We start from the raw sequence: 22,204 nt of genomic DNA, 5'->3' as shown, positions 1-22,204 counted from the left end.
TGGTTTACTCAGACTGGTGGAGCTATAGATAGTACATAATAAAACAGGAAATTGTGCTGAATCTAGCTTGTGTCATATGTTTTTCTCAAAATTGTTGGTTTTACTGGCAGTTTTTGGAGTGGTCAAACTGTTATTGTAATTACTACATAATTTTGGTTTATTTCCATTTATAAAATGCATTCTGTTTGTATAAGAAAACACGTGCGTCCTTTTTGTCCCTTTTAAAAAAATGTCACCAATTAGATTAAAATTTTTAAATAAATAAAATAATCACGGTATTGTCACAAATATGGTAATGCAAATTTGTTCAGACACAATTATATCTCGGCTGGAGATATTTGTAAGGGATTATGTAGAGCAAATATAGTATCTATGTAAAAGAAATTGACGTAAATAGTACCAAAATTATAGAGTCTTAGTAGGGGATATTTGATTAGGGTTTAGACTATACTTCAAAGGACTAAACACTGAACAATGCATTGGTCTTTTTTGTTCAAATAAACAGTAATATTTTTGATATAAATACCCAATCTGACTATGTAGATCATTGCAGTTCGCTTCAAGAAGCAGCAAGTGAAGTAACAGTTCTAGTATAATACTAGTAGGTGCACTTTTCAATTACCAAAAATGGGTGTTATTCTTCATTTCACTGCTAAAGAGTATGAAAAGAATTGGCCGCAAATATTGGCCATTGTTATTGGTAAGTATCAGAATCATAAAGGCAAAATTAAGTCATAAAATATTATCATGTCATTTTTGTTTTTACAACTGTCTATAAAATCGTGATTTTACACAAAATCTTCCACATTCTAACAACTCAAAACTCACTTTCAAAACTTACCTATCAGTGAGATAAGATGCTTGTTTTACTAACCTATAATGGATAATGTTGAAGATTTTTAATCACTTTGTTAAACTACTTACAAAAAAAATCTAGCAACAGGATAAGTGGAAGTAAATATCAGAAAATCTATTAATAATTAATTATTTTAATAATATTATAAATCCAAACACATAAGTGATTTTATTTAATAATACCTACATATTTTTCACATGCTTGAAGTGAAATGTTGGCTGACAAAGGTAAAGACCTTCTTAAACTACACCTCTTTTCAAGATGTTTGCCTGCTTAATATTTTACAATTTTTTAGTATAATTTTCAAGCATTTTGATTATTTAAATTCATTTATGGTTGCTTCGTTTATTACCAAAGATAACAAAGACAAAAATATAAATTTGTTGTTTATTTCAGGTGGTCTAGCTGGCTTTTCAAACGGCCTTCTATTCTCATGGGCTTCACCGTTCCTGATCAAAATAACACAAGACAAAGTCAACTATGATATCACAGAGGAAGAAGGATCCTATTTCAACACTATCCAGCCAGTCTCCCTGATGATCGCCTGTCCTATTTTCTCGAAACTATCAGACGTTATTGGCAGGAAGAAGACCTTGCTATTAATCGTCGTTCCTCAAATAGGCAGTTGGTTGTGTGCAGCTTTAGGAAGATCTGTCTATATGTTCTACCTGTCAAGAATTTTTTCTGGTATTGCAGATGGTTGCCTTTTTGCCACGCTGCCAACTTATATTGGAGAAGTAGCCAACCCGACAGTAAGGGGAATATGGGGAAACGCTGTAGCTATATCACTTTATCTCGGCGAGTTCTTAATCAACGTATTGGGAAGTTACTTGGGAGTTACGACAACTTCATGGGTGTGTCTACCAATATCTGTTCTATTCTTCGTCTTGTTCTGGTTCATGCCCGAGTCACCTTACTATTACATCATGAAAGGCCAGGAACAGGAAGCAAAGAATTCTTTAAGGTTTCTTAAGAGGATGAAGAATATTGATGAGATTTACGAGAACTGTAAATATGCAGTAGAGAGACAGTTGTCAGAATCAGGTACTTGGAGCGATCTTTTCAAGATAAAAAGTAACAGAAAAGCTTTGTTTGCTGGAGTATTTTTACGACTTAGTCAGCAAATGGCTGGTATTTCAGTATTTCTGACATTCACTCAGTTTATCTTCCAAAAGTCTGGTAACAACATGAGTCACCAAGAAGCTTCCATAGTTTTTATGGGACTAGCAGTCATATTAAACTTGTTTGCTGTAATTTTTGTTGTGAAGAGATTCGGAAGGATCTTCTGTTACACGACTTCTATGGTAACTACCAGTGGAGTTCTTTATGCAATGTCTGCGTATTTCTATTTAGATGGAAACACAAATATCGATCTATCTTATGTAAAATGGATACCTCTAGCATGCATGATGTCCTACCTCTTATTCGCATCTATCGGCATCTCAGTTATTCCTACATTAATGCTTGGGGAATTGTATTCTGCTAGCGTCAAGTCCAAAGCAATGACTATATTAATGATCATATATGGTATGGGAAACTTTTTAACTACCACCATATTCTACCAGCTCAATACACTTCTTGGTTTTTATGCTCCATTCCTCTTGTTTGCTGTATCTAATACTGTTTGTGCTGTTTTGTCACGGTACGTTATTCCCGAGACAAAGGGCAAGACTTTAGAAGAAATTCAAGAAATTCTTAAAGGAGGTTTGAAAAATTAAGTGATGCTGACCGTTCCAACATCCAAATCCGATAGAATATGGTAGAGAGTTTTTATTTTCCATGACATTTATATATTATTACTATGTAATACTTATTTATATTTTTTAAAATAATAAATTATGTATTTATAATATTATTTGTGTTTGATATTTGCTAATTTTAATATAGTGGTCAAATTACTGATAGAGAAAGGGATATTCTAGTGGATACTGAACAATTAGTGAACTTGATTAAAGATTTTTACAAGATCTGAATAGCATAATATATTATGTCTATTTGTAGAATATGCTATAGTTTAAGACGATCTACTAATGCCAAAGCTTTTTCAGCTTATGTTACTAAAAATAAAGTACAAGGTGACGGGTACCACCTGAAATATTTTCTTAACGCCCAAATCTCACTACATGAGAAACAAGTCTGGTTTGACTAAAAATTCTTGATTTTGTTATGGTATCATTTAAGAAAAATTACATAACGTAAATCGAGAAATCAGCCCAGATTCATTCATTGTTAAACATAAGCCTCCTCTAGATATTTACTACTGTTTCTCTCTTGCGCCTCTGCTCTCCAATTTTTTTTAGAGTTTTAAGCCACTACAAATGGTCATTTAGTCATGCTCCCAGCCATATCAAATATATAATAGAGAAGTGAAAAAACCAAGTACAAAAAGCAAATAGACTGGCAGGATATTTAATAACACTATCTGAAACCAACATATTAATCCTAAGATGAAGTCAAAAATTTATAAAGCTAGTGTAAGACCAATAGTGCGATATAATATCAAAAAGTGCCATATGCATCAAAAACAAGACACGACACAGCCACAATAAAAAGACTACTGGAAACGACAGTCATAAAAATACTGAGAAGAATTATTGGAAATCGCTGAGAAAGACTAGTGAAGACATTAGAAGACAATATACCGGAAATTAAACGAATGGATACTATATAGAACAAAAAATGGAATAACCACATAACCAGAATGGGGAAGACACGCGTGGTCAATTTTTCACATAAAGTATTTTTAAGTATTTTATTTTAGTTTTCTGTTAATTTTTATTTATTGAGCTTTGACAAATTATTTATTTTTAAGGGTACGAATTTCACCTGGTAAGCTAGATCAACCATAACTTTTATTTTTAAGGGTACGAATTTCACCTGGTAAGCTAGATCAACCATAACTTAATGCTACAGAAAATAATTTTTAGCAAATATATTCAGTCATATATTAAATAGATATTTGTATAACAAGGGAGCAAAGTGCGACTTTTCCTCCCGAAAAAGGGAGGAAATCTCATTACTCCCATGTTATCCATAAATATGATTTTTCCACCTTCCTCAAATAACAAGTCATATTTTCGTTTTTAAATAATATATTTGATAACTACAACAAAATTTATTAGATAACTAAAACTAACAAGTAAGTAGAGTATAACTGCCAAATTATATAAATGTCAAATATAAGTCTTCTTCTTTTTCTTCCTACTTTATAAATAGGCTCAATGACTTTTTGCTTCGGTTTTAGCCTCAATTAACGTTGTCTGACCATCTTTTCCTCGGTTATCTAAGTGATCTTTGTTTATTTGGCGATTTATCTCTTGCCATTCGTACTATTCTATTTTCTGAAATTTTTTCTATGTGTTGATTTTATTCTATTTTTTTCTTTTGGTCCACATGTTTATTTCTTCATTTCTTACTCTGTCTCTTAGAGTTTGGTTTGTTATTTTTCGTAAGACTTTCATTTCTGCTGTTTCCAGTAGTCTTTGTGTTTTCGCCGTATCTGCTCTTGTTTCCGCTGTTTACGACTTTGCTCCTTACAATGAGGCCAGGAAATGTATACTTTGGATAGAGGTAGGTGGATAGGACTAAAGAAATTTTAAATGCAGAGAACATCTCATTTAAAAATCTAAAGAAAGAATATAATTATAATTATTCGATTCTTAAAAAATTAAAAAGAAAAGCCATGTAAAAGAATCTACAGGGTTAGAGTAACAATATAATAATAATATATAAAAACAAGACATATTGACGTGCGCTTGTTCGCTCAGAGCGTTAACAAAATGTCAAAGCAAAATCGACTAACCTGCTCATGGTGACGGTTGCTTGAATCTTTGTAAGGACGCTTTATTGTATGTTTAAATGGGACATTTAAAAAAAATGCCATTATGTGTTGTGTTGTTCACTGTAAAAATACATGGAAAACTAGTGATGCGAAATACATTTATTTCCCTCGTTCCCAAAAAAAAAATAGGGTAACTGACCCAGTAATGGACACTGTACCAGTAATGGACACTAATTTGATAAATTACCAGAAAATAAGGAAAATGTCTTATGTAACCCCCACATCGGGCTAGCTAAATGTTCTCTGCAGTATTGGCCATCATATTTTCAATGATTAAATAGCTAACTTCACTCATCTGTCAAAAGTCAGATTAAAAAACAAATGAAGTTTGTGTGAGTCAGCTGATGTAAAGTGTTTATTTAAGGTACCGTTTTTTACAATTTACTTCATTAATTTAAGTTTTAATATTTTTTTGCAAATGGAACAGGCTTAGTTTTAATTGTTATTGATGATATTAACTGTAATTTTCGTCAAATTAGATATTTTTAATTATCTAGTTTGAAATTTAGGGGGGTGACCATTACTAATACACAATAAACCGAGAGGGCTAGTTTTGGACACCGGGGGTGTCCATTTATAAACAGTCAGTTTTTAGTAATGGACACACCTCAAATTTACTACTTACCAGCTACTATGTTTCACAGTTTAATAATTTGTGCAATAATTTTCAGCAAATGCCGAAAACTAAAAAAATTGGCACTCGCCAGTTTTTTTCATATAGCGAAGACGACTTGAAAAAAGCTATTGAAGCTGTAACACAAAATGGAATTAGTAGAAAAGCTGCAGCACGTCAGTTTAATGTTCCTCGAACCACACTGATCCGTAAATTATACTCGCCTGCTACTACTCCTCGGAAAATGGGTCCAGCAACAGAGCTTTCTGAAGCAGAAGAAAATGTTTTTGAAAACTGGGTACTAGCAATGGCTCGCAAGGGTTTTCCTATTCATAGACAAAACCTTATGTTATCAGTGAAAAAATTTCTTGAGGAAACTGGCCGAGAAACTAAATATTTATTAAATAAAACTCCTGGGCGTTCTTGGTTTCAAGGATTTTTAAAACGTCACCCTAAAATTAAAGAGAGATATCCTGAAGCTGTCAGCAAAGCTCGGGCAGCAGTAACACAAGACCGAATTGAAGCATGGTTTGATGAAATTCAACTTTTTTTAGAGGAAGATAGATATGATGAAATATTATTAGATCCAACTCGGGTATTCAATGCAGATGAGGCAGGATTTTGCCTATGTCCGAAGAGTGAAAAAGTTCTAGGCCCTGTAGGCTACAAAGAAGATTTTTATATTAGGGTATCATCGGAAAAAGAGCAGATAACCGTAATGGCCACTTTTTCAGCAGATGGCAAGCATGTTCCTCCAATGTTGATCTTTCCTTACAAGAGAATCCCAGAAGCTATAGCTAAATCAGTGCCAGAAAATTGGGGTCTTGGTAGATCTGATTCAGGGTGGATGACATCCCAAGTATTTTATGAATACATTTCGAACCATTTCCTGCCATATTTAAAATCCAACAATATCCAAAGGCCAGTAATTTTATTCGTCGATGGGCATCGATCACATTCAACAAAACATGTTAGCCAGCTATGCGATGATAATGGAATTATTTTGGTATCACTTTTTCCCAACACTACCCATATTATGCAACCAGCTGACGTATCTGTTTTTAAACCTCTTAAAGCTGGTTGGTCAGCAGAAGTGAGAAACTGGAAATTTCAAAACTTTCCAAAAGATGTGACACGTTCTACTTTTGGTACTATTTTAGAATCTGTTTTTAGTAAATATGCTTCTGAGGAAACAATTAAAAATGGATTTAGAAGAAGTGGGTTGTATCCCTTTAATAAAAATAATGTTGATTACACAAAATGCATACCAAACAGAATAGTTGCTGCACAGATTTCTGATAAAGAAACACCTAAAAATGCCTTAGATGTACTAGAAAATAAAATTGAAAAAAAATACCTTACAGAATTTATACAAACATATTCAAAAAGAGAAACCTGGTCTGAAGACATATCTTATTCAAAGCTTTATAGTGTCTGGGCCGAAATTAAAATGGATTGTGAAAATGAAAATCCTCAACAGAAAGAAATACACCCCAAAAATATAAGTATTACGTCACCAGTCGCTGGACCATCGAGACGTCAATGGGAAACACCTCCCCAAAAATTGGAATATGAAAATCCTCAACAGAAAGAAATACACCCCAAAAATATAGGTATTACATCACCAGTCGCTGGACCATCGAGACGTCAATGGGAAACACCTCCCCAAAAAAACATTCGCTACTATGAAGAAAAAGAATCAGAAGGGTTTAAAATTCCAACTCCATTTAAAAAATGTTTAGTATTTCCTCAAACGCCTGATGGAACTTTAAAAACACCAAAACACAAAAGAAAAATATTTCCTGCAGTAGTTTCAAGTGCGAAATATCGAGAATTTTACGAGAATGAAGTAAAGAAGAAGAATGGTCCGAAAATAACAAAAAGAAAACAACAAAAAACAAATACAGTCAACGAAGAAAGCAGCTCTAATTCAGATATGGACGTTACTTATCTCGACGAAGATCTTGATCTTAGTGAAAATGAAAACATCATACTAAAGACAAATCAACATGTTATTGTCAAGTACATGGATACACATTATCCAGGTAAATGAAAAATAACTGTAAAGTACCTTATAACTTACCTGTTTTTATTTCTTGCTTGTAGGAATAGTTCTGAAACATGATGAATTCGGGGCAGATATCCGAACTATGGTTAGTGCTGGCATAAATTCCTGGAAATGGCCAGTTAAAGAAGACGTATTATATTACTTTATTGAAGACATAGTTTGTAATATAAAAGAACCTGAAGTAAAGAACAATAGGGGTCATTTTAGTGTGCCTGAGATGGCAAAATATAATGGTGTCCATTACTAAGTCCATAATATGTCCATTACCCATGTTTTGTGACCATTACTAGCTCATGTGCTACCTTTTTTTAAATAAGAGATTTTCTAAAATTTGTTGTCCTTATTTTCAAAAATCCTCATAATATCCAGAAAGTACATAAAATAAGCTTTTAAATTCATTAGTGTCAAATATATTATATGAAGCTGTGCCTCAGTAAAACATTATTAAACTTAAAATTTGCTTAAGAGTGTCCATTACTGGGTCAGTTACCCTATATCAAAGAATAACATTAATTAACGCTGTTATAAGGATGAAGTGAGGTTAACTTTTTCTATATATACAAAAGATCTGGCAATATACGCATGATATAATAATATTATTTACGTTTTTATAAGTTTTGTACATATTACATACAAGTAGGAAAAATGAAAGAATACCCATGAACGAACATATAAAACACGCTTTATTTTCCTGTCACCGTGTCACACAAAAAATTGGCCAGCGCAAGTACATGTAATAATTATTGTTAGATGTACTTGCACTGGACAATTTTCTTTGTGGCACGGTGACAGGAAAATACAGCGTGTTTTACATGTTTGCTCATGGGTATTCTTTCATTTTTCCAACTGTACACTTTTTAGCTCTGATAAATCCGAATTGACTCCAAAAAGTATGGATACGGTATGTCCTATATAACCTCACTATCGCAAATTATGTCAATAAATCTCTATTAACAACAAAAAATATTTTTGTTGAACTATAGATGACATTATAAAAGAATAACTAATGAATTCTAACAATTTGTATTCGTTTATTATCAGTAGAAAATAAAATATTCAAATTTAACAAAATAATCCCATAAGAGTCAATACTAAAACGTCCTTACAAAACTGACAGCGTGTCACGTGACTGTAAATTTCTGTAAATAGAGGTGAGATGCACGGAGCCAATAGCATGATTTCAACGCGTGTCTTTTTTCTTATTTATCATAAATGTCACCCGAAATGATTCTGATATATTTTTTTAAATAAATAAAACAATACAGCTTGTTCCCCAAATGTCAATAAAAACTTTTGTTTAAAAAGCATAACCCGGTTGGAGATATTTATGTGGGATTATGTGAGGTAGATATAAGATTTAGGGAAAGCACATTGACGCAAAAACTTCTAAAATTAGACATCACGTAGGGGATATTTACTTAAAGTTTATACAAACAATATTTGATATTATATTGTAGAGTTTACGAAATTCCTAACAACACCATTTAAAATGGACTTCAATCACATGAAATTTACTGCACACTAAGTAAAACAACAATAATACGAGAAATTAACATCAAATAAGTAAATTTACAATCCGACGATGCCAAATATTTCGGCATGCAATTAGACCGCTGTCAATCTTGGAAAAAATATATATTTACCAAACGCAAAGAGCTTGTTCATAAATTAGGAATACGTATTGGCTCATTGCCCATAATCCCAAAGTGTCCTTAGATAACAAGACATTATTGTGTAAGTCCATCCTTAAGCACATTTGGACTTATGGAATCCAATGTCCCCATTGTCTACACTGGAGACACTGGGCACCACTATACACTGGGCACCGCCTGTGTCTCCAAGAGAGGCCATAGTAAAGACATCATAATTATTCGGTGGCGCCCAAAATCCCGACAGCCAAAATCCCAACAGCCAAAATCCCGACGGCCAAAACACCGACACGCCAGAATCCCGACACGCCAGAATCCCGACAGGCAAAAATCCCGACCACTACATTTTGAATATTTATTGTTTCCTTTTCAAATGCAATACCAAATCATATTATAGAGTAATGAAATTGAAAAATTATTACTTACTAATAAGTACGGGTACTAATTATTATGTATTTGAAAAGAAAAAATTATTTACATATAATATAAAAGCTTTACTTACTGAAATGGAAGGTTGTAAGTGACATGATAATATATATCTATTATATGAAAGTAAACTTGAGTTCAGGATTTGCTTATACATATATTATTGGACTATTATACAGGGTGTCCAGAAACTCTACCGACAAATGAAGAAAGGAGATTCTTCAGATAATTTAACCCAATTCACTTAGTCCGAAAATGCTTCCTAGGGGAGCTAGAGCTCTTTGAAGATGGCGTTTTGTAATTAGTTTTTCTTAAATACCTCCAGAACGCTTCTATTTAGAAAAACAAAAATTGGTACGCGTGTTTATCTTCTTCTTCTTCTTCTTCTTTCTCGAAACTCCTTATGCCCCTCAGGGGCGTCGGAGGTTTTATTCATCTTCTATCCATCTCTTCCATTTCTTGCGGTCCTTTGCTAACTCTTTCATTTGTTGATGTGTTTTTCCTTTTTCCTGTCCAATTTCTATAATCTGATCGATCCATCTCTTCCTTGGCCTCCCTTTCCTTCTTTTACCATATCTTTTCGATTCCATCACCTGCTTTGGTAGTCTTCCCTGGTCCATTCTGTTAATGTGTCCATACCATTTTAATTTTCTTTTTTGTATCTTGGTTATTATCGATTCCTGTTTCAGTCTTTCTCTAATATCTTCATTTCTTATTCTGTCCAATTTCGTTTTTCCTGCTATTTTTCTTAGCTGCTTCATCTCCGCTGCGTTTATTGTACTGTCTATTTTTGCATTGTTTACCCATGTCTCACTTGCATACATTAAAGTTGGCACAGAGATTGCGTTGTATACCTTCAGTTTTGTTTCTTTATCTATTTCTTCCTTTCCAAATATTGTTTTATTTAGTGCATAGTAGATCTTATTTGCTTTTTTCGCTCTGTATGAGATTTCTTGATCTATCTTTCCATCCTCGGATATTATTACTCCAAGGTATTCAAACGTCGAGACTGTTTCTATTATTTCGTTTTTGCACCTAAATATCGTTTGGTTTATTTCTTCCCTTTTCTTTTGGGTTACTATCATGGTCTTCGTTTTCTTTACATTTACCTCCATTTTCAAATTTTCTATTTCCTCCACCCATATATTGATTAATTTTTGCATTTTCTCCTTATTGTCTGCTATTATTACTAAGTCATCTGCATATAGTAATCCCTCCATTCTCACTGGTACTAAATTCCTGTACCCTATTATTGACTGTAATTGCCTTGACCTTCTTTTAGCGCTCTTCATTACTCTATCCATTACTAACATAAACAAAACTGGGCTGAGACTGTCCCCTTGTTTTATTCCTCTCCTTAGGTTTATTATTGGCGATCTGTTTCCATTTATTTGTACTTTAGCAAGTACGTTTCTATACATACTTTTTACCACGCTTACTATCTTTTGCGGGATTTGCAGATCTTCCATTACTGACCATATTACTTCTCTATTTATAGAATCAAAAGCAGCTTTAATATCTATAAACGTAACATATAAGTCTTCTCCTATTTCGTTTTTCCTTTCAATTATATTTCTCAGTATGTATATATTATCTGTTGTTCCTCTTTCCTTCCTAAAAGCCGCTTGTTCTTCTTCTAGTTTTCCTTCCAGTTCTTTCCTGAGCTTCCTTTCTATTATCCCGGTGTAGACTTTATATGCCACTGATGATAAGCATATAGCCCTATAGTTATCACATTCCGCTTCATCTCCTTTCTTGTGTATTGGTATCAATAAATTTTCTTCCCAGTCTTCCGGTATCTTTTCTGTTCTCCATGCATCCCTCATTATTTCCAGCAGCCAAAACTTGCCTCGTTCTCCCACGTACTTCATCATCTCCGGATCTATGTCATCGGCACCTCCCGCTTTTCCAATCTTTATTCTTGCCAATCCTTCTTCAATATCTTTGATATGAATTTCGTCTACTCGATTGTCCCTATCCACTTCTCTTGCCTGCTGTCCTCTCTCCTCATCTTGGTGGTTACTTGCCTCGAATTTTTCTTTATAGTGCTTATTCCATATGGTTAGTATATCTTGTATGTTTGTTTTCAATTCATTTCGCTCATTTCTAATTCCTCTTATTTGTTTCCTTTTTGTTCCTTTCATGCTTCTTATTTTATTCCAAAACTGTTTATTGTTATTCCCAAAACCTTCGTTCAATTCTTCACCTAATTCCTTCCAGCTCTTCTTCTTCGCATCTTTTACTAGTTCTTTCACTATATTTCTCTGTCTTCTGTATTCGTCTCTGTCTTGCTCTTGATTTGTGTTTATGTATCGCTTCCACATTTCTTTCTTCCTTTTTACAGCTTGCTTTATTTCCTTATTCCACCATCCAGTTCTTTTATTATTCTTACCATTCTTTCTTATTCCACATACTTGTTTTGCAGTGTTCCGTAACGTGTCTCTTAATTTTTTCCATCTCTCTTCCATATTCCATATTTCCTCATTGTTTTCAAACTGTTCCAGTATTTTATCTGTCTCTCTTTGGTATAACTTCCTCATTTCCATATTTTTCATCTTATGTATTGCTATTCTTGTATATTGAGGACTCTCTATTATTTCCATTAGTTTCATGTTTATCTCTGCTGTCACTAGTCTGTGTTGGGTACTGAGTTCGGCTTCGTTCTCTGTTTTTATATTTTGTATCGTTAGTTCTGCGTCTCGAGGATATACTATGTAGTCAATTATGCTTCTCGCATTTCTTTCTTCTGCGACGTATGTATATTTTTCGTTTCTCGGTTGATACCAGAAAGAATTACCTATTAACAAGTCATTTATTTGGCAGAAACTTATCATTCTTCTTCCATTTCTATTTATCGTCTCTTCTCCATACCTTCCCAAGCAGCCTAATGCCATATTTTCATCATTTCCTATTCGTGCATTCCAGTCTCCTAGTAAAATGATGTTTTTGCTTTCCTCTTGTATCTCATCAATAAGTTTCTGTATCTCATCATAGAATAGTTCTATTTTTTTCTTGCTCTGTTCCTTCTACCGGTGCATATACCTGTATTATGTGACATTCTTCTTCTTCTAACTCTATTTTTATGTATATGGTTCTTGATGATACTGGTTTGAATTTGGTTATTCTTCTATTCATTTCTTTTGTTACAACTATTCCCACGCCTTCTTTTGCCCTTTGTCCTATCTGAACTCCGGAATAGTATAGTATGTGCTGCCCTCCAATATCGACAATTCCATTTCCTACTTTTTTCGTCTCGCTTACTCCTATCAACTGCAGCTCAAATCTTTCCATTTCCTCTGTTAATTCACGTTCCTTTCCTGTTATCGAGGTTATATTCCATGTACCTATTCTCGTTTGACATTCGTTTTCATTTTTATTTTCTTCCTTGCTATTAGTTTTCCTCGTTGTTTGCTCTTTCATATTACTGGATGTTCCATGTCCTTTCCTGGTCGTCATCAAAGTCTCTCCGTCCAATTCGCTTATCAGTTTTTTGGATGGATTGTTCCTGGGTATTTGTTGCTTATCTCAGGTATTAGTTTATCCGCATCATTGTCCCATATCCATTCTTCGTTATCTATTATCATTTTTTGAAACCTTACTTTGACTTTCTTCCCCTTGCTTCTTTCTTCTTTTGCCTTTATTCTTATTTGTCCTTGTATATCCCTCTCCTTCTTGCTCATGTCCTCGTTAATATATATTTTTCCTTGTCTGTACCCTCTTAGTTTGATTTTATTCTTCATGACATTATATTTTTCAGACTCGTTGCTTAGCTTGATCAAACAGGTTTTACTGCCTAACTTTTTAGCATGTGCTACTGTTACTTGCACTCCTAGCTCGTTATCTAGGAAAGTTTTCATTTCCTCTTTTAGAATGCTGTGTTCATCCGTCTTGACATTAAGGCCTTGGATTACGATGTTATTTCTCCTTTCTTTGTTTTCTAATTTGTCTAATCTATTATTTATCATGTTTATATGATTTTTCAGTATCTTGTTTTCTTCTTTAATTAATTCATTCTCTTTCACTATTTCCTTCATCTCATTAAAATACTGCTTATTGACCTCCTTTATATCTTTTATTTCTTGATGCACGGCTTGTAGCATCTCCAACAACGCCTCCATTTGTTTCTCCATTTTTATTTGAATGGAATCAGGTTAGGCATCCACCGCGTCTCGAGTGCAGTTCATAAGGCGTGAACCCTACTCAATTCAAGCTCACCCTTTCCTGTCTTCCGAGCTGGCCGTGTCTACCTTCCTAAAACCTCAAAATATTTTCTCTATTTTTGATGTTGTCTGCCGTATTTGAAATATCTCTTAGGCCGGCCCTGTTTTCTTTCCGCTTCCAAATAATGTGGTTCTTATCAGTACTGATGTCGCTTTTCTGCTTTTTATTTTGGCTCAGCTGACGGCGTTTATTATTGTCTAAATTAATTATATGTATTTAAATTAGTTCTACTTACAGTTTTTACCGCTTTTGTTTCCTACATGCAATCTATGCTATGGCACTTAACTACACAATCGGTCTAATGAATTAAAATACACTAATAACCCTCCAAAAATTGGATTTGATTAGGAGCACTTTATACACAGCTAATCGCTTTCCACTCGCAGGACCGTCCTCCGTGTTTATCTTCAAGATATAAATCTAATCCATCCATTGCAAATTTCTAGTACCGATCATAGGCGTCCGTTTTGGGTAGGGCAACGGTTATTTTATCGCATAACTTTTTTTATCTTTAACTTTTATGCATTTCTTATACTGGATTATTAAATTGGGAAGTATTTTAGTACTAAAAGGTACTCTTGTTCTAAATCGGTAGGACACACCATTTTCTAGAAAAATCGATTTGAAAACTTTTCTCTTTTTCAAAAAAAAAAAAAAAAATTCAAAAAAAAACTGTTTAGAAGGACGAAAACTGGTACATTTATTTATATTCCAGAGATAAGTCGATTTCAGTAATTGCGAAATTCTAGTACTGGTCATAGGCGTCCGTTTTGGGTAGGTCAACAGTTATTTTATAGCATAACTTTTTTGTCTTGAATTTTTGAGCATTTTTGACACTAGATTATTACTTAAATTATGAGGTATTCGAGTACTAAAAGTTACTCTTACTTTATGTTGGTAAATTACTTCGTTTTTTTTTTGAAAAATTCTTTCAATTTTTTTTCAAATTCCAAAAACGAAAAACTTTCAAATCGATTTTTCTAGAAAACGGTGTGTCCTACCGACTTAAATCAAGAGTACCTTTTAGTACTAGAATACCTCACAATTTAATAATCTGGTGTCAAAAATGCATAAAAGTTAAGGACAAAAAAGTTATGCGATAAAATACCCGTTGCTCCACCCAAAACGCACGCCTATGACCGGTACTAGAAATTTGCAATGGATGGAATCGATTCATCTCTGAAAAGTAAATATGCATACCAATTTTCGTTTTTCTAAATAGAAGCGTTCTGGAGGTATTTAAGAAAAACTAATTTCAGGACGCCATATTTAAAGAGCTCTAGCTCCCTTAAGAAGCATTTTCGGACTAGGTGAATTGGGTTAAATTGTCTTCGCAATTGGCAAAAAAATTTAATTCATATACCCATGTTAGAAATTTTATTTAGAAAATTAGTTCATATTAAAAGGTAAATATTACTTTTGTTTATTAACAAAAAATAAAAAACATATGACCATAAACAAAAAACAAATGTAATTATATGGTAAAAAGAAACTTATCAAACCTGTCGGGATTCTGGCGTTTCGGGATGTTGGCTGTCGAGATTGTGGCTGTCGAGATTTTGGCTGTCGGGATTTTGGGGTAGACCCATAATTATTATGTTCCGAATGAGGTGATTCGGCATGACATCACTCTAGATTCCGCCAAAAAAGCCATTCAACGTACAACGTTTTAGTTCGACATACTATGAACTATAGTTTATTTTTTAACTAAGAGGAGTAAACTAAAGAGACAGATTCACACCCAAGAAAGTCACTACAAAAATAACCAAATACATCTTCTTTTTTGGTTGATCATGTCGGCAATCCATAAATATTATATTATATTAATACGTTGCTAAAGAGTTCTAAAAACAACTTGTTTTTATATAAAAGCAAACTAAAAATCTAAAAATTAAAGTAATAACACAGAAAAGACAAACAATCGCCGATATAACTTAATTAACCCATGAAATGCCGAAAGTGTCAAAATTTCATAAATGTCATTATTGTCAAAATTTTATTACAGTGGAGTGAACTTGCCTGCGATTGGACCAATTACAAACAAGCATTACAGCGCAATAAATTTGAATCACTCCTCTTGGTTTAAAAACAAACCATAGTGATGGTTCATCCTAATATGCTGGGCAGACAATTAAATGTGGACAATGCTTCCGAACGTCGTAACTGAAACCATTACTGCCATCCACCTACCTTCATGTCTCAATCAAACTTAGTGAAGTGCATTCAAATAATATCTTAATTTTAGATTTTTCTTTTTCTTCGTCTAGCCATTCACGTCCACATCTAAACATAAGCCTCTTCAAGTTTTCCTTTCCATTGTTTTTTGTTGTACGCTACTTGTAGCCAATTTTTCCCGGCAGTTCGTTTCAGATCATCTGTCCATCTCATAAGAGGTCTGCCTCTGTGTCTTTTGTGTTCGTATGGTCTCCAGGTTAGAACTGTTTTGTGCCATTTGTTAAGATCGCTTCTAGCTACATGTTCAGCGTATTCCCATTTCAATTTTAGTGATTTTTGTACCACATCGGTAACTTTGGTTTTCTGTCTTATCCATGTGTTTGTTTTCCTGTCCTTAAGTGATATGCCAAGCATTGCTCTTTCCATCGCATGTTGAGTGACTCTGAGTATGTTCATATTCTTTTTTGTGATTGTCTATGTTTGTGCCCCATATGTTAATATCGGAATAATGCATGCATCAAAAACTTTAGATCTAAGATGTAGTTGAATTTGCTGATTTCTGAGTATATAGTTCAGTTTGTCGAATGCTGCCCATGCTAACTTTCTTCTTCTTTTTATTTCTTCCGTTTGAATTTCCCTATTTAGTATTATTTTTTGTCATAAGTGTATATATTCTTCAACTTTTTCTATAACTTTGTTGTTTATTATTGTCATCATTTCTTCGGAGTGCATGACTTTTGTTTTGTTTAAATTCATTTTCAGTCCTATTTTAGAGGACTAAAATAGGACCAAAAAAATTTTTAGATTAATTTTTATAAAATATAAGAAAATCTACGGTTTCGTTTTGATTTAAATCTGTATCATTCCATCCTCCGATAGTACTATTTCTAGGTCTACCTGTTGTCAAGGAGGCTTTGAGGAAGACAAACTTACACCAAAACGACCGTAGTTTCTCGATATAAATTAAAAGAATTTATATCGCAGTATGGTTAGAACGCCCTCTAACGGGGAATAAGTGAAATAAATTTCGACTCGATTCAAGTTCTCTGTTTAACCCAGGTATGACAATACCAAAAGGCACCAACTACGGTCGTGTTGGTGTAAACTCAGAACCTCCTTGACAACAGGTAGACCTAGAAATAGTACTATCGGAGGATGGAGGGAGACAGATTTAAATCAAAACGAAACAGTAGATTTTCTTATTTTACTAATGCCATACTCTGTATTAGAGTACACAGACTCGATTCATACGGGTTATCTGAACCGTAAATTGTAAAATTTTCCTAACGGTGCCTTTTGGTATTGTCATACCTGGGTTAAACACAGAACTTGAATCGAGCCGAAATTCGAAATTCATTTTAATTTTTATAAGACTACTCATTGAATTAACTCTCTATATGTCATTACATTTTAAGAAAATAAAGGCTTATTCCCATATGGGTAGAATGCTATAGTCAGATTGGAGTTAAATAATAATAACAAAAAATTTTTGGTTTATTGGGGTTAGTGTAATAATAAATTTGAAAACAAAGAATTCTGACTTTCGTATTTTCTGAGCATGATTTCCACGCGTGTCTTTTTTATTATTTATCAAAAATGTCACCCGTTAAATGACGATATATCAGAGATTCTGATATCATTTCTTAAACAAATAAAATAGTAAAGCTTCTTTCCCAAATTTCAATACAAACTTTTGTTACAAAAGCAAAACCCGGCTGGAGATATTTGCGTGAGATTATGTATAGTAGATATAAGACTTAGAAGAAAGCACATTGACGTAGATATTTGCGTGAGATTATGTATAGAAGAAAGCACATTGACGTAAAAACTTCCAAAATTAGACACCACGTAGGGGATATTTGTTTAAAGTTTAAATCTTGTTTAAAAAGAACAAACACCGAACAATGCGTTGGTCTTACTTGTTTAAATAAACGACAATTGCTGGTATACATATAAGTATCCAGTTTGCTTGGGTATCGTACAGTTTGCTTCAAGAAGCAGCAAGAGAGGTTACAGTTCTAGTATAATACTAGTAGGTACACTTTTCAATTGCTAAAAATGGGTGTCATTCTTCATTTCAATCATAAGGAGTACGAAAAGAATTGGCCACAAATATTAGCCATTGTTATAGGTAAGTTCCAATTATTCTGCCAATAGATCAAAATTTGTATTTTATCATCATCATCATTCCTCAACCTCTTACATCCACTTTAGATATAGGTCTCCTCCATATTCTTTAATTTTTCTCTATCTTGTGCATTCTCTATCCAATTTCCCACTGTTTTTCTCAAGTCATCCATCCACCTTTTTAGTGGTCTACCTCGGTGTCTTTTACCTTCTCTAGGTCTGCATTCTATGAGTCTTTTGGTCCACCTATTATCATTTATAGGTGCTGCATGTCGAGCCCATCTCCATTTGGCTTGTGCAATTTTTTCTATGACATCTGTCAATTTGATCCTCTCTCTCACTATCCTATTTCGTACCATATCTTCTTCTTCTTTCTGCATAGACATGACTCTGCATGTTTTTTCAATGTGCCTCTAGTAAGTTGTCGTTCCATTGTTTTCGTGGTCTTCCCACTGATCCTCTTCCTATTGGGGAACCGCCTCTCGCTGTCCCTACTATTCTATTTATTGTCATTCGGCTTATGTGGTCATTCCATTCTATGCTTCTGTTTCTTACCCAATTATTAATGTTGTCCACCTTGCATCTCCGTCGTATATCTGTACTTTAGCTCTGTCACATAGAGTCTTACCATCGATTTTTCGGAGAGTGAATGGAGACATTTACTGTCTCCGGTCTATCTTCAAGTCTGCGCTAAGGCCAACTCAAAATAAAGCCGGCTCAAGGAATATAGTAAAATAGACTCGTACTAAGTGCTCATTTAGGCTATGGTACTGTACTAAGAGCTCATTATGATAGCGTGCTACACAATAAGTGCATTGTGTACCCGTCAACAAGAACAAGTTTCCGAGAATATTGATATAAAGAGAGGAGTAAGATAGGGACTAAAAATAAACAAAAAACTAAATTTATGATTGTCTCAAAAACATAACATGGAAATAAAAGGTTAATGATAGAGCAAATCCAATTAGAAAAAGTTAAGACATACAAATATATCACAAGGAAAAATTCATGTAACATACAAATATCTGGGAACCTGGGTTGATGACAAAAATGACCAAAGCAAAGAAATTAAAGTCCGAATTGAAACTGCAAGGCAAGCATTTATAAAAATAAAGAAGCTGCTTACAAACAAAGACTTTCAGTTGCCTCTCAGATTGAAGGCTCTAAGATGCTAAATATTTTCTATATTGCTATACGGAATGGAAGCTTGGACATTGGAGAGACAACACATAAGAAGAATAGAAGCGTTCGAAATGTGGTGTTACAGAAGAATATTGAAAATTCAGTGGGTTCAAAGGATTACCAATGTTGAAGTGCTACGACGTTTAAATAAGGAGTTAGAAATTATGAAGAGTATAAAAACTAGAAAACTGGAATATTTGGGTCACATTACCAGAGGAGAAAAATATGAGTTGCTGAGAATTATTATGCAAGGAAGGATCCAAGGAAGAAGAAGCATAGGAAGAAGACGCATCTCCTGGCTGAGGACCCTTAGAGAACGATTTAACTGTAGTTCAACACAAACAATTCAGAGCAGCCAACAAAGTGACCATAGCCATTATGATATCCAACCTCCGATAGGAGAGGGGACTTTAAGAAGAAGAAGTATGCGTCAATTTTATTATATTCCTTGAACCGGCTTCATTTTGAGTTGACCCTACCAGAGACCTGAAGATGGACAGTAAATTGTAGTGTCCGAAACCGGTCGTCTTTTTGGCTCAACAAAACAGATTGTGAAGTACAATCAATGCAAGTCTGAAGTTTATTTCTACGTTTTTAATCCATTTTGTTACAATGTGTGCGTAAAAAAGGAAATAACAATAATAAATTAATTTTTATGTTAAAAAATCTCAAACGAAATAATTTTATAACTAGATTGAGCTATATATTATCACGAATAAAAACAGATAAAAAAGATAAAAATCAATATTAATGTTTTGTTTCTATTTCAGGTGGTCTTGCTGGCTTATCAAATGGACTTTTATTCTCATGGGCTTCACCGTTCTTAATCAAAATAACGCAAGACAAAGTCAACTATGATATTACAGAGGAAGAAGGATCCTACTTCAACACTATCCAACCAGTGTCCCTGATGATCGCCTGTCCTATTTTCTCGAAACTATCAGATGTTATTGGCAGGAAGAGGACCTTACTATTAATCGTCGTTCCTCAAATAGGCAGTTGGTTGTGTGCAGCTTTAGGAAGATCAGTCTATATGTTCTACCTGTCAAGAATTTTTTCTGGTATTGCAGATGGTTGCCTTTTTGCCACGCTGCCAACTTATATTGGAGAAGTAGCCAACCCGACAGTAAGGGGAATATGGGGAAACGCTGTAGCTATGTCTCTGTATCTCGGCGAGTTCTTGATCAACGTATTGGGAAGTTACTTGGGAGTTACGACAACTTCATGGGTGTGTCTACCAATATCTGTTCTATTCTTCGTCCTGTTCTGGTTCATGCCCGAGTCACCTTACTATTACATCATGAAAGGCCAGGAGCAGGAAGCAAAAAATTCTTTAAAGTTTCTTAAGAGGATGAAGGATATTGATGAGATTTACGAAAATTGTAAATACGCTGTAGAGAGACAGTTGTCAGAATCGGGCACTTGGAGCGATCTTTTCAAGATAGAAAGTAACAGAAAAGCTTTGTTTGCTGGAGTATTTTTACGACTTAGTCAGCAAATGGCTGGTATTTCAGTATTTTTGACATTCACTCAGTTTATCTTCCAAAAGTCTGGCAACAACATGAGTCACGAAGAAGCTTCAATAGTTTTTATGGGACTAGCAGTCATATTAAACTTGTTTGCTGTGATTTTTGTTGTGAAGAGATTCGGAAGGATCTTCTGTTACACGACTTCTATGGTAACTACCAGTGGAGTTCTTTACGCAATGTCTACGTATTTCTATTTAGATGGAAACACAAACATCGATCTATCTTTTGTAAAATGGATACCGCTAGCTTGCATGATGTCCTACCTCTTATTCGCGTCTATCGGCATCTCAGTTATTCCTACATTAATGCTTGGGGAATTGTATTCTGCTAGTGTCAAGTCCAAAGCAATGACTATATTGATGATTGTATATGGTATGGGAAACTTTTTAACTACCACTATATTCTATCAGCTCAATACACTTCTTGGTTTTTATGCTCCATTCCTCTTGTTTGCTGTATCTAATACAATTTGTGCTGTTTTGTCACGGTACGTTATTCCCGAGACAAAGGGCAAGACTTTAGAAGAAATTCAACAAATTCTTAAAGGAAGCATGAAAAATTAAAAACGGTTGCTGTCTATTTTAAACCTAAATTTGCGATGGAATGTAGAAGAGAGTATTTAATATTCATGACAATAATTTATGTAATTACTATGTAATTTTTGTATTTATTAGAATAAATTATTCTTTACAATGTTAATGTTTGACATTTGTTAATAGTATAATCTTGGTAATTATTTATTTGTCGTATAACATACATATGGTTTGAAAATATACAGAGTTTGGATAAAGTATGCAACCAACTAAGATCTTTAAAACAAAAAAGACGACATTCATGAAACCTTGCACGCAAATACAATGACACATAACGCATTTGACGAAATATTTTTTGTTAAAACTCTACGTTTGGTTTCATAAAAAGTACCCTAAACTGATTTGGTGTATATGTATGTTTTTTTAGAGTAAAATAAACTGGTTATTCCTAATTCATACATACCAACTTTGGTAAAAAATTTTGCTAAAACGACAAATAAATCACGTTAAAGAAGACGTATATTTATTACCCACAACTAATGAGAATAATAAGTACCTACTCTTAAAAAATAAGTGCAAATGTTCAAAATGCTCGCAAAAGACCACATCCTCACAATGTGTAAGCTTAGATCAGGGTATTTAGCACAAAATAAATCGATTTTTAAATATGTACGGGGTTATTCACTATATTTTGACCCCTGTAAACTGCTTCATTCACAGAATTACAAAAAAATGTAAAATACAAAAGTTATTCTATTCGGTAATATAAACATTAAGATAATTATTTATACAATGTGTCCAAATTTTTTTTAATTAAATTAATTGACACAAAAAGAAGATCTTCTGCCGCTGTTAGAAAATAGAAAAAAGTGTAAAAAAGTGTTCAAACTGCCAAGAGGCAGATGGGTGGCAGCTTGAACATTGAATTTAAGTGAAAAGTAATGTTTATTTGTTGAATAAACATTTATTTCTTTTTTATGACAG

At 33.7% G+C, this 22,204-nt stretch overlaps 3 protein-coding genes across 3 annotated transcripts; all 3 read left to right on the top strand.

Annotated features, from left to right (window-relative positions):
* The first annotated feature begins 530 nt into the window (after nt 1–530).
* LOC126879211 (facilitated trehalose transporter Tret1-like) lies at nt 531–2,711 on the top strand. Its single transcript, XM_050642263.1, has 2 exons — nt 531–700; nt 1,253–2,711. The coding sequence occupies exons 1-2, from the start codon at nt 628–630 to the stop codon at nt 2,572–2,574; spliced, it is 1,395 nt and encodes a 464-aa protein (XP_050498220.1). The 5' UTR covers nt 531–627; the 3' UTR covers nt 2,575–2,711.
* Nucleotides 2,712–5,022: 2,311 nt separating this feature from the next.
* LOC126879210 (uncharacterized) lies at nt 5,023–7,882 on the top strand. The gene is made up of 3 exons (XM_050642262.1): nt 5,023–5,061; nt 5,369–7,355; nt 7,417–7,882. The coding sequence occupies exons 2-3, from the start codon at nt 5,372–5,374 to the stop codon at nt 7,623–7,625; spliced, it is 2,193 nt and encodes a 730-aa protein (XP_050498219.1). The 5' UTR covers nt 5,023–5,061; nt 5,369–5,371; the 3' UTR covers nt 7,626–7,882.
* A 9,931-nt stretch (nt 7,883–17,813) lies between these two features.
* On the top strand, nt 17,814–21,386 carry LOC126879208 (facilitated trehalose transporter Tret1-like). The gene is made up of 2 exons (XM_050642260.1): nt 17,814–17,980; nt 19,929–21,386. Exons 1-2 carry the CDS (start codon nt 17,908–17,910, stop codon nt 21,248–21,250), a joined length of 1,395 nt encoding a protein of 464 aa, XP_050498217.1. The 5' UTR covers nt 17,814–17,907; the 3' UTR covers nt 21,251–21,386.
* The last annotated feature ends 818 nt before the right edge of the window (nt 21,387–22,204 follow it).

Source organism: Diabrotica virgifera, chromosome 1, assembly GCF_917563875.1.
Source record: "Diabrotica virgifera virgifera chromosome 1, PGI_DIABVI_V3a".
In the NCBI taxonomy this organism is placed as follows: domain Eukaryota; kingdom Metazoa; phylum Arthropoda; class Insecta; order Coleoptera; family Chrysomelidae; genus Diabrotica; species Diabrotica virgifera.
Note: the sequence above shows the minus strand (reverse complement) of the source record. Positions and strands in the feature narration are given on the sequence as shown.

Coding starts and splice junctions, on each gene's coding strand:
- LOC126879211 (XM_050642263.1), top strand. CDS start 628: ATGGGTGTTATTCTTCATTTCACTGCTAAAGAGTATGAAAAGAATTGG. Junction 701..1,252: donor AATATTGGCCATTGTTATTG/GTAAGTATCAGA, acceptor TGTTTATTTCAG/GTGGTCTAGCTGGCTTTTCA.
- LOC126879210 (XM_050642262.1), top strand. CDS start 5,372: ATGCCGAAAACTAAAAAAATTGGCACTCGCCAGTTTTTTTCATATAGC. Junction 7,356..7,416: donor CATGGATACACATTATCCAG/GTAAATGAAAAA, acceptor TCTTGCTTGTAG/GAATAGTTCTGAAACATGAT.
- LOC126879208 (XM_050642260.1), top strand. CDS start 17,908: ATGGGTGTCATTCTTCATTTCAATCATAAGGAGTACGAAAAGAATTGG. Junction 17,981..19,928: donor AATATTAGCCATTGTTATAG/GTAAGTTCCAAT, acceptor TTTCTATTTCAG/GTGGTCTTGCTGGCTTATCA.